This window comes from Ostrinia furnacalis, unplaced genomic scaffold, assembly GCF_004193835.3.
Source record: "Ostrinia furnacalis isolate ACB-3 unplaced genomic scaffold, ASM419383v2 OfSCF0397, whole genome shotgun sequence".
In the NCBI taxonomy this organism is placed as follows: Eukaryota; Metazoa; Arthropoda; class Insecta; order Lepidoptera; family Crambidae; genus Ostrinia; species Ostrinia furnacalis.
The window spans coordinates 248660-267724 of record NW_021130636.1 but is presented as its reverse complement, the minus strand read 5'-3'; the positions used below and the strand labels follow the sequence as shown (position 1 = coordinate 267724).

General features: G+C 44.0%; 1 protein-coding gene across 1 annotated transcript in view; it reads left to right on the top strand.

Annotated features, from left to right (window-relative positions):
- Nucleotides 1–19065, top strand: part of LOC114363167 (E3 ubiquitin-protein ligase-like protein poe) — a 63035-nt gene that overhangs the window by 32256 nt on the left and 11714 nt on the right. The window contains exons 42-74 of the mRNA XM_028318814.1: nt 394–596; nt 1199–1432; nt 1903–2053; nt 2334–2467; nt 2548–2703; nt 2777–2863; nt 2976–3221; nt 3901–4081; nt 4663–4892; nt 5310–5457; nt 5670–5831; nt 6397–6562; nt 7146–7279; nt 7823–7894; nt 8384–8556; nt 9057–9333; nt 9766–9954; nt 11336–11434; nt 11695–11854; nt 12317–12479; nt 12774–12962; nt 13422–13538; nt 13620–13723; nt 14219–14363; nt 14686–14877; nt 15953–16127; nt 16489–16623; nt 16880–16979; nt 17285–17504; nt 17902–18095; nt 18266–18372; nt 18576–18736; nt 18819–18959. Coding sequence (XP_028174615.1) covers nt 394–596; nt 1199–1432; nt 1903–2053; nt 2334–2467; nt 2548–2703; nt 2777–2863; nt 2976–3221; nt 3901–4081; nt 4663–4892; nt 5310–5457; nt 5670–5831; nt 6397–6562; nt 7146–7279; nt 7823–7894; nt 8384–8556; nt 9057–9333; nt 9766–9954; nt 11336–11434; nt 11695–11854; nt 12317–12479; nt 12774–12962; nt 13422–13538; nt 13620–13723; nt 14219–14363; nt 14686–14877; nt 15953–16127; nt 16489–16623; nt 16880–16979; nt 17285–17504; nt 17902–18095; nt 18266–18372; nt 18576–18736; nt 18819–18959 — 5345 coding nt within the window. The remainder of the gene's footprint in view (nt 1–393; nt 597–1198; nt 1433–1902; nt 2054–2333; nt 2468–2547; nt 2704–2776; nt 2864–2975; nt 3222–3900; nt 4082–4662; nt 4893–5309; nt 5458–5669; nt 5832–6396; nt 6563–7145; nt 7280–7822; nt 7895–8383; nt 8557–9056; nt 9334–9765; nt 9955–11335; nt 11435–11694; nt 11855–12316; nt 12480–12773; nt 12963–13421; nt 13539–13619; nt 13724–14218; nt 14364–14685; nt 14878–15952; nt 16128–16488; nt 16624–16879; nt 16980–17284; nt 17505–17901; nt 18096–18265; nt 18373–18575; nt 18737–18818; nt 18960–19065) is intronic.

The following is a 19065-nucleotide window of genomic DNA, read 5'->3' as shown; positions in this document are numbered from 1 at the left end:
TATTTTCATTTATATTTGATTAAATTATCAGACCGATGCAAAATGCTCTATCAATTTACCTGTTTATACCTGGCAACCCGAGAGTTATGACTGGAAAAGAATAGGCAACCTAACGTTTGCATATTCTATGGGCTTCATACTTTCGATTGGTATGGAGTTTGTTTAATAATCAAACCGATGAAATATTTAAAAATAAAACTTTTTTTAATGATTAATTAATCATATCCTGGACTGAAATTTATTAGGCAACCCTTAAGCAATATAATTATTGACATGTTAAATTGAATATAAAATATGTTTCATCAAATAAGCATCTCGGTGAAGGTCGTTGTATAGCGGGATCTTATACTAATAATTTCGTTCATGTTTTTCAATGTATTACACCGTCCACAGGCACAGCAATGATAACGCTATCAGCGTTAGCGACACAGAAAGAAGGTGGCGGCCGCGGCGGCAAGCAGGGCGGCGTGCAATCCCTCTGCCAGTGGGCCGAGGTGCCCGGCCACCCTGGGCTCGTCACCGCCGTCATGCAGGCCTCCAACAACCCCGTCGTGCTCATGCTCACGCCCAACAACATCTACGTGCAGGAGATCAAGGTGCGTCCACGCTGGTAGCGTCGGCAACACTCGTAGGGCTTCAGAAGGTGACGAATGCGGCGGCAAGCAGGGCCTGCATCCCTCTGCCAGTGGGCCGAGGTGCCCGGCCACCCTGGGCTCGTCACCGCCGTCATGCAGGCCTCCAACAACCCCGTCGTGCTCATGCTCACGCCCAACAACATCTACGTGCAGGAGATCAAGGTACGTCCACACTTGTACTGTCAGCGACACAACTGTCTCGGCCGAGAAGCATTGTGTGATAGAGCTCCAGAGGGTGACGATTGCAGCAGCAAGTAGAGCGTTCAGACCGAATTAGCATCGGCGTAGTCTTTCAGTTGTAGGACTTAGGAGCATATTTTTGTTTTTAATTATGTCCCTTATCATTTCATCCGCGTTGACCTTCCAATGGACATAGGTAGTCCCTTCCTCAATACACGCCTTAAAGCCTACCGGAAGCTCATACTAAACTCGCACCCATCATGTGCCTCTGCTCTAATTTTTTGTCACATTAATCAAGTTTATGACGACGTAGACGTGAAGACCTCCTTACAGTATTTCCCTCTTCATTTTACTAAGTTTTAACCCACATATTTTTACCTCAGGTTGTGCCAGCCAAAGCCAAGATAACCGACATGGTCGCGGTCCGCCACTGGTGCGGCGGCGGCGGCGAGCAGAAGAGCACGCTGATCCTTCTCTGCGAGGACGGTAGCTTGCGAATGTACGCCGCGAGCGGCGAACATACCGGCTATTGGCTCGCGCCCGCTATACAGCCGACGCACGCGCCTAGGAGGCGTCCGCGACTGCTCACACACCATGCCAAGGGCAAGGCGCAACAGGTAAGGTCGATTCTGAATTGTCAAGTGGCAAAAATCGGAAATAGTAGCCCAGTATTGATAGTAACGCCCTCCTGTAAATGTCATAACTAAAGCTGAGTTGCACCATCTTATTTTGACTTTAACAAACGTCAGAAATTTGTCAAACTCCATACAAAAACACCGATTATTGTCATAGTTACGGTCAAAGTAAGTTAACAATCGCAGCTTAGTGCAGCAAATCAAACTAACAGTTCATTGTTGTCCAATGTGGCAAAAATCTGAACTAATATACGAATATTGATAGTAGCGCCCTCCTGTTAAATGGCATATCTGGAACTCTTCAGTCCAACCAAGTTATAATATATTGTTTGAAGTCACCTCGAGATAGCTTGCGATGCGACTAAAATTAGCTAAAAATATTTGTGTCCTTCATTTCTCAAATGAATTGTTACTGTAATCCTCATTTCTACAATAATCCTTATCTTTATCAGGCCACCACAAAATCGAACTCAAACGGCACGCCACAGTTCCCGATCGACTTCTTCGAGCATTGCGTAGCGATGACCGACATCGAGTTCGGCGGTAATGACCTCTTGCAGGTGTACAACACCGCCCAAATCAAACACCGGCTGAACACTACCGGTACGTTGGCCTTTTGAAAAGGTTTTTTTCCTCTCAGACGATATATGACTGCTTCGAATTTCGAGTTAACACCGCGAATTTCGCCGATAAGTTAATAGATGTAAGATAGATAGGTAGTGTGGACACGCGCTTTACTTCGCTTCGAGGAGAATCGCCTCATCTGACATCATTTATCTCATGCCCGAAGCGTTATACAGTTTGAACACTAAGTGTCGTCCTATCTACATTACTCGGGTAACTTGAAACAAGAACGTATTATCAACCAGTTATGTGGTTTCAGGCTTATACGTCGTATCAACTAAAATGAGTGGCTTCACCATGGAGGTGGTAAACTCGGATCCCAACATGGTGATTTGCGGTATAAGAGTGTTGCTTGGAAGCCAAGACGTAGCCCGCACTCCTTCTTATGTTGAAGTAAGTTTTAATTATTTGTTGTTATGTGGATAATTTTTATGCCATTTGAAAAGATAACTTATATGTTTTTATTATTGTAGATTTATGGCAGAACGGTGCAGACCATAGTGGTCCGTAACCGCTGGTTTGATATTCCTCTAACGCGCGAGGAATCCCTGAACTCGGACAAAAAGTTGACCATAAACTTTGGACCATCCCAAGACCCCGACGGAGTCACTATGGTAGATTCTGTGAAGGTATGTTTCAAACTTATATTCTAGTTTGTAAAATCACTATAACCTATTTTAATGACTTTTCTATTCGTTTTAGGTTTACGGCAAAAACAAAGAACAATTCGGATGGCCCGAAGAAAACGAAGATCCTTCCGCGTGTCCATCATCTAGCAAGGTGGCTACTGTAAGTTTCTATAACTTACACTTGTAATAAATATCATTTTATTAAAATTGATATCACTATCATACACAAAATAAGTATTGGGTAGTAGAAAATAACGCAATCCTTTCACCAGGAGGCCGAAGGAAGCAACGGCGCTTGGAAGCCGAGTTCCCTCGAGCGTTTGGCGTGCGCAGCGCTTGAAGCGCTTGAGTTAGGCGCTGGAGCTAACTCGAACCCCGCCAACCCGCCCGTGGTAATGGTAGACGGCGGCGGTGAAGCCGCTAAGAACTTACTATGCGCGCCCGCTAGTGCGCATTTGCATGCGCGTGTTCAGTGCTTGCTGAGAGCGCTGCATCACAACTACTATCATCAATACAAGGTGAATATTGCTTATTTATGGTCTAGTCTTTAGAACCTTTCAGTGAAATGACATTCATAGATAATAAACAGCCAAAAGGAACTCTGGGAATTTCGTGTGCATATTAAAATTGTTTGATTAAATTATTTTTACACCCCAAAATCACTGAACCAATGTTATATTTATCTTTTGATAAAGACATAGATTGGATTTAGGACATACTATGTAACTTTAGGCGGGCCTCCTACTAGGTGCACCGACGATCTGGTAAAGGTCGCGGGAGGAGACTGGATGCGGGCACCGTTCATTGTGGAAAACCTTGTGACATGCAATAAAATAATTTGAATTTGAACCTTGGAGGAATCTTTCGTCCAGCAGTGGACGTCATTTGGCTGAAACGAACGAACGAACGATGCAACTTTTTGTCTTGAATGTCAATGAGGGCTATCGTTTTAGCGCTCACCAGTTAGCGCCACTGTAGAGTAAGGTCCTGTCACTTGCTAGTAGCGAAGACAGTGGCACCAACTGGTGAGCGCGAAAGTGGTAGGAGGACTATCGCATTTGCACTCATCAAGATGGCGCCACTGTAGAGTAAGGTCCTGCCAATCGCCAGGGGTGCCAACTGTTAAGTATAAAAACGATAGCCCTCATTGTGTTTCTGTCTTGGCACGATTAACTTTAACCGTCATTTGTTTTTCAGGACCAAGCGATTCTGAAGTACGTGTGCACGTCTCTGAAGGAGCTACGAGACACGGCCGACGCGCGTAACATCGACCCCGAGGCGTACTTCCGGCTGGTGCTACTAGCGCGCGGCGTGGCCGTGGCGCGCCCGCACAACCTCGTCACCTTCACGGCGCCCGCGCCGCCGCGTCCGGCCAATGGTGAGTGCCTTTCCATTGACGCTCGTATTCACAAACATTATTATGAGGTCTCGCAGTACACGTGGATGCACAGGGTGACACCTGAACCAATCACAAAGCTCTATTCAACGCTGTGCGTTCGATTAGCTGCTTCACTTAAGCAAGCATCGTTTGTGAATACGAGTGCGAGTCATTTTAGTGCCTATGCTAAAACACGCGCGGGTTCATGAATGCGAGTGCATACGCAGCGTCCACTTGCCGCTAGTATGGAAATCTGTCTCACGCGTCCGCGCCACAGGCCTCAGCACTGCTCATAAAGATTCGCGTGCGTGCACCCGCGTGAGCTTCATTTAACATGGATTGTAACCTTGGTAAAAGGCATAAAAGTTAGATGGAGTACATGCGAACAACGATCCTTCGTCATCCCACCAATAGCGACCAAAAAGAACACATCATCACTTTTCTTCCAAAAATTACAAATCTGCAATTCCCTACCACGCACTGTAGGTATGCGAAGACCATGTTTTTTTATTCTTTATCCTGGCTAAGCAGCGCAACTCAACCCATAATTCGTTACTTCTTCATCTATATTTCGTTTGCAGGCGACTGGTCAATATTCTGGCGGCTGGATCAGCTCCAACAGCAGCAACAGGACGAGCGCGAGCCGCATCTATGCGCTCTACTTACCACCGTACTCTGGCGGTTAGCTGGCTGCAAGAGTGGCGCTGGCCCGCCCGGCATCCTGCAGTATGGGCTGAGACACGCTGAGCACACGTTGCACGCGTTAGCAGACACCGTGCACGCGTTCCAGTTACACGCTGACCAGGAATGCGTGAGTATACCCCAGTAATATTGGTAAAGCGACTGTGCGACGGGCGCCCGCAAGGAAGGAATTAAGGATGGGTAGCTTGGGGTCATTGGACAGAATTCTACGTGCTCGCAGACCAGACTATAGTCCTGGCCCTAAAGGAGCGGGGATAGGTGACCGGCTGCAAGAACGGCGCGGTTAGTCATCTGTCGTCAGTTACATGCCGACCCTGAATGTGTGAGTGTTTATATTAGCTGTCTTGGACCTAGAGGGTAAGGGTAGAAACTTGAGCGAACTAGAGTGGAACCGGCTGCAAGAGCTTTCGTAAATGACAATAGCTAGCCCATTCAACAATACAGACAATCTTTTGTATGACACTAAAAATTGCCCTCTTTATTATCCTTACGCACAAGTAATGATCTCATTATTGTCTCCCTACAGGTTGAATTCGGGAATCAAATCTATCTATCCCTGTTATTGGCTGAAGATCAAAGCATAAGCTTCGGCGCCAAGGCCGCACTCATGAGAGTTCTGCGACCGCGTGTCAAGAGGCGTCGCGTATACATCCCATCGCCACCTAATACACCTGGTATGTATCTCGAGTACACAATGACACCTAAATCTAACATTTTCTCTCAGAAGGTTTGGTTAAGAATATAAGAGAAAATAAAGTACAAAATATGCCGAAGTTTCAATGATAAATCTGATGATTTGTGTTGGGTAGGGCCACGCCTGTAAATTCGTGATCTCCTTGCTTGCTGCAATAAAACTAAGACAGTAAATTACATAATTACTTATTAGGTGCTGGGTCATCAGTAACCACAGCTCAGCCGACCAGTTCCATAACCGAGGCGGTGGTCTCCGAAACAGACTTCAGCACGAACCGCGACGAACAACAAGAGAACCAGTTTATGGAAGTAGACGATTCGCTGGAACCGATGGTGTTGCTTGCACCTGATGGTGGTAAGTTATCTACTCTAATACTTTTTTAAGAAATTAACTTCTTCCTTATCGAATAATTATATTAAGTTCTACGACTTGAGTGCCTAAATAAGGATAGAAAAGATAAAAAATAATAGATCAACTGTTTTAAAGCCTTGAACTGAAGGCTTTTATGCAATACTCGACTACAATCATCGTTTTTTGGTTTTATCCTGCGTGAATTTCAAATTGTTTTCAGTCAAACAAGGATGCGCTCCATATTAACATCGACTATTTTATACAGCAAATGTATCGTGCAAAATCGATAAATTGCCTCGATAAAAGTTGATCGTGGTGCGCATCCTAGGCCTACTCCAAGTTAAAACTGATGCTACGATCAAAGCCCACCGCCAACCTTGGTTCTTCCTGCCTCACGGCGTACATACCGAATCTCGGGAGAGCGCGCTGGTACTTGCTTTAGCCTCCTTTCCCCGGGCGCTTTTCTTAACTCCTTGCAAATTTCTCTGATCCATTTCCATTTTCATAGTCAATTCTCCTATCCTCACGAAGTATGTCCAAGACTAAATGATTTCTAATAATTCGTTAGGCCTAGAAGCGTTACTGGACATTCCGCCCGACGCGGACGACGAGACAATGGTGGAACTGGCCATTGCGTTGTCGCTGCAAGAGCAGCCGCGACGCGCTGCGCCTGCGCCGACCGCGCCGCCGCCGCCCGCCCCTGCCTTTGGAGATGCTACGCATTCTCCGGCTGGGTATGTAGAAATATATTAATGCATAAAAAGTAATTTCGTATGAAAAAATTGCTTTACATTTCAGGATAATAATGTACAGTGCTATACTTTACAATATGACATTTGTATTCATTACAATATTTCAAAGTGAGCGAAGATTGATTTGTAAACGAATAGAATAGACTCATATAAATTATATTCAGCTAAATAAAACCTTAGTTACTAAGTTTGTTGGTTTGAGAAGAAACATCATTTTTGTGTTAGTGAAATTACTCGAAAAAGATTGAGAAACTTTATTTTATTATGTAAGTTTTGAATCTAGAAAATCTGTCACCACCCACTTCTACACAATCAGCTAAATAAAACCTTAGTTACTAAGTTTGTTGGTTTGAGAAGAAACATAATTTTTGTGTTAGTGAAATTACTCGAAAAAGATTGAGAAACTTTATTTTATTATGTAAGTTTTGAATCTAGAAAATCTGTCACCACCCACTTCTACACAAAAGCCATTCATCCTCTGTTAAAAACAATCTTTGTCTTCAATCATTTCTTATCTTTTATTCTGGCTGCACTGGCTACAAATCTAAAGCCCCAATTGATACAGGTCCGACGACGAAGGCAGCACGGCGGCGACGGACGGCAGTACGCTCCGCACTTCGCCCGCGGAAGCCCCGGGCTCCGCCGGTTCCGAAAGCAACGACAGCATTGGCGGCGTCTCTGGACGCAGCAGCGCTTATGGTGAGTACTCCTGATTTATCAAATAGGTCTTTTATTTAGGGAATAATTTGATCGCAATAGTGTTATGCTGAATGTATACTTTTGTCAAAGTCTCGTCCAAGAGCTCTCGCCCAGACTCGCCCGAATGTCTCGCGAGACAGCCCCAAATGTGAACACGGGAGCGAGAGCGTGTGAGTGATAGCGAGACACCTCGAGTGGTAGCGAGAGCTACCCTGTACACTCTCGCACTCGGCCTGTCTCATAGACTTCCAGCTACCTATTTTCGGTCATGTCATCTCATTCTATCGCAAAGAATCGCCGTTTGATGAAAGCGAGAGAAAAAAACGACAATGGGTAGCTGGAAGTTGGAACCCACTGTACAGCTGACATTATGTTAGCTTTGTGGCATATCTGACATGCCCGATACGTAAGACTAGAGGCTCTCGCACGATCTGGGCTTATGCCATTGAAAATCTGCAAATGATACGCCTTTAGTTTTTTGCTTATATGGATAGTTCGCCTAGCGATTATGTTTCTAGAAGTAAAGAGAATGTTGTATTGTAGGAGAGATGTCAGCCCCGCCCACGGGGTCGATGCCCGCTTCGAATGTCATCGCCGCGCCTGTTGCCATCACAGGCTAGTATACTTTGAGAGAATGCGTATACTATAGTGCCTTTGTAGTAGGATAAGTATATTCATTGCATGGTCCGTATTCATTTTACTGCATGACATGACATACTAATAATTATATTTCATTGCAATATTTTTCACCTTTTAAATGTTTTGTTGTAAAAACATACGGGTCGAATTGAGAACCTCCTCCTTTTTTTGAAGTCGGTTGAAAATGACATAGCACGTCACTTGAAACTCCTAAACCTCATAACTCTAGCAAGTCTAAAAACTAGTATTACAAAAAATCTTCTGAAACTTAATAAAGTCAGAAAACACTAACTACACTGCCACTAATTAATGATAAGAAATAGAAACAGTGATAATGTATGCTTCATATTATGTTCTTCTTGTACATTCAGTACATTTAACCCGCTGAAATGCACGCTTCGCTTATTTCAAGGACTAAAAGAGATATTGAAAGTTCCATTTATAACTTTTTCGTACCTCCCACAGCCGGCCCATCCACGTCATCGTCCCAACCAGTGGCATCGACGTCCCGCGCAAGCGAGGCAGAGAATGAGACGCGCAAGCTTCATGCCTTACGTCTTTCGCTACTGTCGGCCGCTCTCGACGCGCTGCCTACGCTTAGGACGCTGCCTGGTGTCCGAGCCATACCTTTCGTACAGGTATGTGAATGGAGTGTTTATCTTTTCAAAACATGTGATCCTTATAGTGGTCGTGACTTTTCCAGTCTATTGACAGTCGCTAGAGTTCGTAGTGGTAGCAGGCCTGTTTATCTCCGCGAGTTTACATCGAAAACAAAACACGCACGGTGGCCTTGACTCTTGAGACAGGCTAAATTACACCATATTGTTAATGACATTGAGCATACATTTTTTTAAATACCTTCGCGAAGTAAAACTTCTGTACGTAGTACTTATTATTATTCTGTGGTGGTAGTGTGGGCGTGACCTGATTTGGGGCGGAGACTATTTACCACGTCGGACCACGCCCATTCCTGCTGTGGGTCAAATACAAGATGAATAAGAAAGATTTTGCTTCAAATGTCATGTTTTCGCATCCTTCACAAAACTATTAAACGTCCAATTATGCCCAGATTGTTTGTATAAGGACTTCTTCCCCTCGTGCCTGCACTAGATTATTCATCGTGTAATGTTTCGTACAGGTGGTCCTCATGTTAGCTGGAGACCTCGATTCCAGCGTCGAAGGCGACCGTGCCGTTTTAGAACGCCTACTGGAACTTCTAGTAGCCGAACTAGACATTCAAAACGATGACGCAACTCCTGCCGAAGAGCGAACTGACAGACGCGAGCTTCAACTGGCGATTATGCGCCTTGAGCTGTTGGTGTCAGAGTTGGATATGCAAGGCGAGGAGACTACGCCTCCTGTGCATGAGCGCACGAATAGGCGGGAGTTGCAGTTAGTCATCATGCGACTACTCAGTGAGTTTAATTTTTTATCAATTTGTTTGTTAACCATCTTGAATACTTTCGAGTCGACTCTGAAATTCTGTATCTTAACTTTTTACTTGGTTAAGTACAGGATAGCTGTCTTCTAATCCACTACGAATTTAGCAGGAACCTAAACAATATTAAAATTAAACTGTTAAATATCTTGCAGTAATAGGAAGGAAATTCGCCAATCGCACAGTTGTTTTCTTTGTTGCACGGTGCCATCTATGGTCTCAAAATAAGAGAAACGTGTAGGTACTCCCGCGATCTCTTACGAGTCCAATTCTCAATCACCAAATCGTCATCCACCAACCGGCTTTTGTGGAAATCATTGGGCGAGGCCTATGTTCAGCAGTGGACGTCCTATGGCTGAAATGATGAAATCGTCGTCTATTTATAAATCTTGACCGTATCTCATCGTAGGCGTCCTCATGGCCCGCTGGAAGACGTCAGCCACGGGCGGGCCGGCGACTCGCGCTGAAGTCACTGGCGGCGCCTGCGCAGCGCACGTCTCGCGCTTGGCAGCGGCGGCTTTAGTCCGAGCCGGCGCCCCCCACCACTGCTATCGAGTGCTGTCTGCGCTACTGCCTTACTGGAAGGAGAAGACGTCCAGTGAGTGTCGATATTATTTGTTAATAACACTGACAATAACCACTTTTGTATTTGACACTAACGTGATTATTATATTTGCCATATTTGAGTGTGGACGACGGCACATCAAGAAAGATACTATTTCTATTTATGTGGGGAGATATGGCTAGTTTGGTGACTGATGTGTAGTCGTGCAAGCTCATTAAGGTTGCATGTTGCCTTATTTATTCTTTATTAATTGCTACTAACATCAATATGCTATACAATTATTAACATATCCATAATAATGAAATGTAGCATGCTTCTGAATGCATTCTGAATTTTCTTCCTCTTGACGCGTCGATGAAATTATCTTTAATAATAATCACATACTTTTACTAACTCATCCACATTTGGACTCCCTTGTACCGGAGATCCTGAGTTCGATTCTCAGGTTTCACATCGATAAGATATTATGGGCTTAAATCATCATGTTTGTCCAAAAAGCAGTATGCGTCTGAGAGCACGCTAAGCAGTCGAGGGAAAAACAACGCCTAGCTTTTGCACTAAAACTTTTTGGGATAAAGTAGAATGTAGAAAGTTGACATTTGTTACGTCTGGCTTGCTACACTTGGCTATCGATATTGTTCCGATTCCAAGCTTAGTTACAAATAAAGCTTTCTTGCACTAAGCCATTACTGTGCCTCCGCCAGAGCCCAAGGTCTCGCAGTGGAAGGACATTTTGACTCGTTTGATATTGTAGTGGCAGACTTGAAAATATGTAGACTACAGATTCAGGTTGGTTGTTTGAAGCATAATTATATTATTCACGTCTGGTTACACTGGGTACAATGTATGCGAGTGTGGTGTTCCTACGGGTTCATTTATCTGACTCCGTGTGTATAGCAGTTAGTCGAAAAGCTGTCCGAGTGGTGGACCTTTGGTAGATTCCCAATTAACATAATTTAGTTTAACTCCATCGACACGATAAGAAGTAGAAGTATCATACAACTTTATTTTTGTTATTTGGTTTCACATTTTTCCTCATTTCCTTTCTTTTATTTGAGCTTCGTTCTCATAAATTTCTATTTTCGGAAATACTGCCGGCAATATTTCCACCTAAATTTCCAATATACCCAATATTTCCGGGAACCGCACATCTTTAGCCAGCCAGCAGCGCGCTGCGCAGGCGCCCGCGGCGGCGCCATACCACAACAGCGCGGCATACAGGCTGTTCGCCTCGTGGGTTCCGTTCTGGAAGGAGGAGACTGTCAGTGAGTATCCATTGACAGCTCTTGTTTGACGATCAAAAATTTGATTTCTCATCGGTGTTCATCCTTCGACATTTATCCTTTTTATCCGTATCAAACTTGCTATCTATCCATCAGTTACGTAGAATTTCAATCAGTTTTTCCTTTACCAGGTACTGGAACTACACCAACTGGTCAGCAGCTTTTGAAGCCACTGCCGCCTCAGCCGTTACCAGACATGCAGCCTTTCTTCGTGAAGGAATATGTTAAAAGTAAGTTAAACACTATGCCATAAAAATCATAATCTTTTCACCATTACGTAATTTCAGCCACAGGAACTCCAATGCTGAACGTAGGCCCAATGATTTCCAGATTGACTGTTTGGAAGTGGCCCGCATCTAGCGCAATCCTGTAACTTTATAAGGTATCTGTCCATCTTTTAAATGTCTGCTGCGCTGCGGTTTATGCGGTCTATATTTGATGCTTGTAGCACTCTGTCACAGTTATTTTAAAGGTCATATTTGCACACCAGGCCACGCCCTCGACGTGTTCGACAACTACCCGCAGCTGCTGATGGAGATGGCGCTGCGGCTGCCGTGTCAGATCCACAAGCACTGCGACCCGGCGCACTTCGACGCGCGCTGGCGCACGCTGCTCTGCGAGTATATGATGAACCAGCAGACTCCGCTCAGGTTAGTTACAATAGAATATCTGATTTGGGTTATTCCACTCGTCTCCATTGATATGTCACATTAATGGAGGATTGAGTTGAACTCAATGGAGATTAGTGAAAGAAAAGTCAATTTGGACAAGTGAAATAACTGATACTGATTCGGTAATTTATCTAATGTTATTGTTTAGAGTAGGCGCACACCGTTGATTTTTAGTTGGCCGATAGTTGTGCCTGATTTTAATTTGTACGAAGAATCGGCCAAATCGAATCGGCGTAGTGTGAGCACTCCCATACATGGCCCATACTGATTAACTGCCCGACTAAACTATCGGCCGACGAAAAATCAACGGTGTGCGCCTACTCTTAATGTGATTATTGAATAGGTACCGTGCCTATACACAAGCCTATCTCTGAAATCTAATTCATTATTATATGTTATTGTTGCTGTTAATTTTACTAAATGAAATAAAATTATCTGCAGGAAGCAAGTCCGCAAACTCCTCTTACTTCTCTGCGGCACGCGCGAGCGCTACCGGCAGCTGCGCGACGTGCACGCGTTGGATACGCACCTGAACGCGGCGCGCGCGCTGCTCACCACCGACCCGGCCTACGACAAGCTGGTGCAGCTCATGGAGCACCTCAAGGTACGAGCCTGGACCTTATGACCAGTGACATAAGGACGCAAGTCGCTACCGGCAGCTGCGCGACTATACAAAGACACAAGGCAAACTGCTCCTGCTGCTCTGCGGCACGCGCGAGCGCTACCGTAAGCTGCGCGTGCGCTGCTCACCATTGATTTGACCTACGACAAGCTGGTACAGCTCATGGTGCATCTAAAGTTACAGGAAGTTGGTGACACAAATTGCCAATAATGATTTCAGACACAATCCAAGAAATGGTGTACTTTTATTTTCAAAACTCCCATTTGTTTTGTTCAGGCTTGCGCCGAAATCGTCAGCGCCCGCACTGGCAACTGGCAACACACGTGCGCGGTGGAACGCCGCGAAGCTCTGGCATGGCTCGTGACGGTGGCCCGTCGCGTGCACCCGCACGTCGCGCCCACAGTGCTTCAGCTGCTGCAAGCCGCTCTGTGCGCGCCGCCGCACCACCAGCGCCAGGAACCCAAGGTGAGATCACTAGCTGTGTGTCTATGGGCGACGGTAATCACTTACCATCAGGTGATCCGTCTGCTCGTTTGCCTCCTGTCACATAAAAAACTAGCTGGCTTTGCTAGGCATAGGCATGGAGGAGCGACGGGAAGCCCTTGGGTGTAACCCCTTTCACCCACACACCAAAGATAACAATATCACAAATGACCAAACATTAACAACATAACTTAAGATTGTTTGAAGAAGACCATCGTCATCATCAGGCCATTTAATGTCCACTGCTGGAGAATTGACGATTTGGCCAGACCTGATGTTCGCATATTTCCCCATTTGTCGCCTCTTACGACATCCAAGAAATAGAGTTGGTCTTATTCTACTGTGCTGGAACCACACGGTTTTGAAGAAGGTTTAATAATGCTTATGAACCATGCATAGATACGCAAATGGAGCGAGATTAATAAATTGTATTCTTTACAGCCATCATCCGACGTCCCTGAACGTGAACGTAGTGCCGACAGTGACGCCTATGTATCTGACGGATCCAAGTTCCAAGAACAGAGAGTGCCTGCTTTGGTGCAACAAATACTCAAACAGGTATGAATCAATATCGTAACGTTAGTCACTTGTTTTTGTGTTTTTGATTGAGCGGTATATTTAAAACGGTTTTGTTTTTAGGTGTCACAAGACGAATTGAGAATGTTCGTGAAGGCATTCTTGTTGGAGACCAATTCAACAGCCGTGCGCTGGCAAGCACACGCTTTACTCCTGGCTATTTATAAGTAAGTAATTCAGAAATCATATCAATTAATCACACTTTAAATGAGATAACAACTAGTAGGAAGATAGGCATAGCTTTTTGGGCGTGTCCTTTAGGCACATTTTTCTTTTTATTTTAATCCATAAAGATATAGAGAGGTGCCAACTAATGTGCTGAGTTCGAAACTCAGTGTCGCATTAGAAATTCACACAAACAAAGTAATCAAAATATGAGCTAATTATCCACTGCGGTACACTCCACGTACGAATAATCTTTAGTACTACGCAAGCAATGTAAACTGTTTACATTATGACGTCGCTGCTGTCATCATTGCTTTCACGAGAAATGTGTTCTGTTTTTGGGCCTAATTCTGCAACACCGGCCTCGCCCCCTTGACGCATCTCCCTTTATAGAATGACCGCTTAAATGAGTCCTCGCCTGCGGAACGTTTACCGTTAACTATAGTGTCTGTGTTTAAATCGTATAATATTAATCTCTCTTTGTTTGTGTTGACCAGCAACTCGTCGCAGCCGGAGCAGGCGACCCTGGTATCCCTGCTGTGGGGCATCTGGCCCACGCTGCCGCAGTACGGGCGCAAGGCGGCCCAGTTCGTGGACCTGCTGGGATACTTCACGCTCAAGACGCCCAACATCGATACTGAGGTAAGTGTATAGTGACGTCCAATTTAGACAACTTGTAAATAAAGATTATTATTATCAATTGAGACACGTCACTATGTTTCGGAATGAAGAAGCTATTCAAGATCTTTTGAGGAAGAATCATGCATAAAATTTACAAAACGTATGCGCATACGCATGTAGTGCCCATGCCCTGCTATGATGTTTAGGTTGAGTGCCGTAAATTGGCTATACGTCGCCACAATAATCCTAAGGATATTCTATATTATGAAAAACGAGACTGAGGGTCATCGTTTAGGTTCTTTTCAAAACTATTCTATGATTAATAAACTTCCCAACATCGCAGAAATACGTCGGCAGCGCTGTAGAGTTGCTCCGCAACCAGAACCTTCTGCTCTCATCGCACGGCAACGCCGCGTTATATGCCGCACTGGGCGCCTACGTGGAACTGGACGGATACTACCTCGAGTCGGAGCCGTGTCTCGTGTGCAACAACCCGGAGTTGCCCATGGCCACCATCAAGCTGCCCACTATTAAGGTTGGTGGCGCTTTTCATGGCCATTTCTCATATCAACCATTTCTTTTTTCTTTTCCTTTTTTTTGCTAAGGGCTCTTCTAATTAGACGTTTCAGGCAGGACGTCAATCGACCGTTTGCACGACTATAGTTCCAAAATACTGAACTGTCCTATCCATGACATTGACAGTGGGGCGCCACCATCCATACCGGATCGCTGCTTCCAATTTTTCCATTTTGGAAACCATACAGTTGAACGATGGTAGCGCCCCCCTGTCATTGAGTTTTGTGGGACAGTTCAGCGTGGTTCATCTATGCTCTAACATATTTATACCAACACAGTTGTCATTTAATTCAAATGTAAATTAATCGTCTGGCTTAAAACGTCGTATTCAAAAAGTCCCAAGTACTGCTTCTTCAGCTTCATAACGTTTATTTGCATCGGTATTATTATTTTCGTGTGTAACAAGTGCAACTATGAAATAAACTTACGTTACCTTATCCTAAGTAATCCTAACGTACTCCAAAAATATCTACAACTGTTTTTAACTTTCCTAAACCACCTTTTCCATCTCCTGCCTATTCCCTACAAATCGACTTCGTAGATCGACTCTTAAGTTCACGACCACGATGCAGATCGTCAAGTTGTTTGCAGAAGCTGCTGCAACGCAGTAGCATAGAATCGCGTACTTACCACTAAAATGTCTACAATTTCCACATACATAAAATATACTTTCTTCTATGGCTGCACAAAGCGACCGCACAAGACCTAATCGGTACAACGGTTCGCAAAACGACTCGAAGTTCACGACAACGACGCAGATCGTGAAGCTGCTCACATAACTTCTATACTTCCTTGTCTATTTCATCTCATTCTTGCACCCCACCCTGCCAATGCACCTATAAAGCTCCCACATAAGAGCTAATGGGTACAACTGTTCGCAGATCGACTCGAAGTTCACGACAACGACGCAGATCGTGAAGCTGGTCACATAACTTCTATAGTTCCTTATCTATTTCACCTCATTCTTGCACCCCACCCTGCCAATGGCCCTATAAAGCTGCCACATAAGAGCTAATGTGTACAACGGTTCGCAGATCGACTCGAAGTTCACGACAACGACGCAGATCGTTAAGCTGGTCAACAGCCACATGATCAGCCGCATCAGCCTGCGCATCGGCGACATCAAACGCAACAAGATGGTGCGCACGATCAACTTCTATTACAACAACCGGACAGTGCAGGCTGTGCAGGAACTCAAGAATAAACCGGGTGAGTGTGAGATTTATTTATTTATTCAATACGTGACATAAAATATCATGTTTTTATCTCAAAAGAGGGTCGGTAGATGCGATTTAAAACTAAACGGGCTTGCCCAGAAGATGCATCGTGCTTTGAAGTCATTGCAGCACTGCATATTGTATCTTATCCAAGTTAACTTTTAATGTAAGTTAACCGTCTAAAACCAAAATGCAGAATCTTTTTACGTGCCAGTATAAGCAATGACTCAAAACCAAAATGTCAAAGACGTTGCGAAATTGTTACTCGTGATGTATCTCATTTATGAGCTAACGATAATTTGATATTTTTTATGATTAAATCTTTCAAATAACTAACACAAGACCTTTTACAGGCATGTGGCACAAAGCAAAGCGCGTGCAACTCCAGTCTGGCCAATCAGAGGTGCGCGTTGACTTCCCGCTTCCTATTGTGGCCTGCAACCTCATGATGGAGTACGCCGAGTTCTACGAAAACCAGCAGGCCACAGGTAAGTAACAGTGGTAAAATGAAAAATTCGTACTTATTCGATGCTTTGAGGCAACAATAGAACTAAAGGTTTAAGTTATTTTTTTATTTATTTATAGGCACAACCACAGAACACAACAGTTTAAAAATACTATTACTGAAATCACTCCTAATACGATCGTATAATTTTGAAGTCGAACGTACATTATAACTTATATTGATGTGTAATTTCACGAATCATAGTAAGTAGCCTACAAAAATAATTTCTTTTCTCTTAGGTGAATCGCTGCAATGCCCACGATGCTCGCAATCCGTGCCAGCCAATCCCGGCGTGTGCGCCAACTGTGGCGAGAACGTCTTCCAATGCCACAAGTGCAGGTAAGTCTCTCTCTCTTCTGGCTTGAAATAAACCGTTTCTCTTTGCAATATAATAAGGTACAGACCACTTACACAAATATAAAATGTATAATTTTGTCTTGTTAGTCCAAAGTTTTTAGATTTATTTCACACTTATTTTGCCTGGTCTTAAACCTTCACTAAAATATCACCGCCATGCGCGGCCAGTTTATTTTTGAAATTTTGAATCTACATATCTTTTGCTGTCACTTTCTCGCTTTATGTTTTGGAGAGTAGCCTTTCTGCCTCAATTACAAGGTAAATAAAAAGCTGTTACTAATTTCCAGGGCCATAAACTACGACGAAAAGGATCCGTTCCTCTGCCATGCTTGTGGCTTCTGCAAATACGCCAAGTTTGACTATACGCTGACGGCGCGGCCGTGCTGCGCTGTGGACACCATCGAGAATGATGAAGAACGCAAGAAGATGGTGCAGACCATTGGCGCTCTGCTGGATAAAGCAGATCGCGTGTACAGGCAGCTTACGGCCAACAAGCCCGTGCTGGAGGTAAGCAGTTAAACTGTAGTTTTAAATAACTTGGCGAAGATTATACTTTGTGAGCGTGGGTTGGGCATACTGGGCTTACCCAGACCTTTCCGCCGTGTCATACAAATGTCAGATGTCTAGCACGCATACGCCACTCAACATAGCTGAAAATCTTTTGGATAGATAGATAATAGGAACTTCTGAGTTCTTTGTAAAGACATGTTATCCAAAAGTAGGACCATTTAAAATTAAGTCAGTCAGTGTTCTGGTATGAGAGAATAATCTAACTGGCAAGTCAAAGGAGGCTCTTTTTTCTAGTTGCAGCTTAAAAGTTGGCAGCAACTTTTTGGATCTGAAATAACATCCAAAGTTTCCCAAGCTTATTATAACACATTATTTATTTTACTTTCTTCCACAGTCCTTACTCCACAAGATCAGCGAACACCGTCTAGAAGGCCGCTCCGGTGATGAGAATAGCAACGCAAGCAACACGTCGTTCAGCGGAGCGCAGATCAACCGCGTCATACAGACTCTTGCGCACAAGTACTGTGTCGATAGCAAAGGACACTTCGAGGACCTCTCCAAGATCATACAGAAAGTGCTGGCTTGCAGGTGAGAATCGGAAAATTCGTAGTCGTATAATTCTTCATTATTGAAAACCGTGTTTCACAATCTTCTATTTCTCCCCATGTTCGACTTTTCTCAGTATAGGAAAAGTACATGCAATCAAAATGATGTTCAATCAATCCTTAAAAATGTAACGATATTATATTTTGTTTTAGGAAAGAACTAGTCTCGTTTGACCGGTCCCAAAGCGAGCAACTCAAAGGCGATACTTTGCCAGTCTATGCTGGCTTAGTGCAGAACTACGACGGGGACCTTGCCAAAGGTAAGATTTACCTTTCCGACATTTTCTACCACTCAATCGATATACTGGTTGTGTCATTCCTATGAAAGCTAAAAGGTTACAGAAAATAATAATTCTATGTTTTTCTTTTTTATTCGATATTAATTTGTTTTTGAGTCATTGTATTCTTATTTTTTTTTATCATCTTTTTATTCGTTATTCATTTCTTTTCTTTATCTTTACAGAATCCGGCGGAGGTTGCTACGGATGTTCGCTGGCATGTGCCGAACAATGTCTGACGTTGTTGCGAGCGCTAGCTTCTCAAGCGGAACACCGCACTCGCCTTTGCCGCTTTGGCCTAGTGCAAGAACTGGTCCAGCATAACTTGCATCGTGGAACTCCCCAGGTATTAAATAAAATAAAAAAGTATTTTAAGTTGTCAGACTTCTTTTTAAAAACTTTTTTTACTGAGTTGATTTTTTTTATAGTGTCAGGAAGAGGTCCGTGCACTGATCTGTCTGGTGACCCGAGACAATTTGCCGGCGACAGAACAACTTTGCAACTTGCTGACTCAGCGAATCACGCTATCGCTAATGGGCCACGCTGCATCGCAAGATCATAACAACTCGGTAAGTTTACCTTATTGGCAAAGCAGTAAGATCGTAGCAAAATAACTGTAGTTATTACTAGTATGAAATGACAGTCGTATCATATTTGGCAAAATTTAAAGAAAAA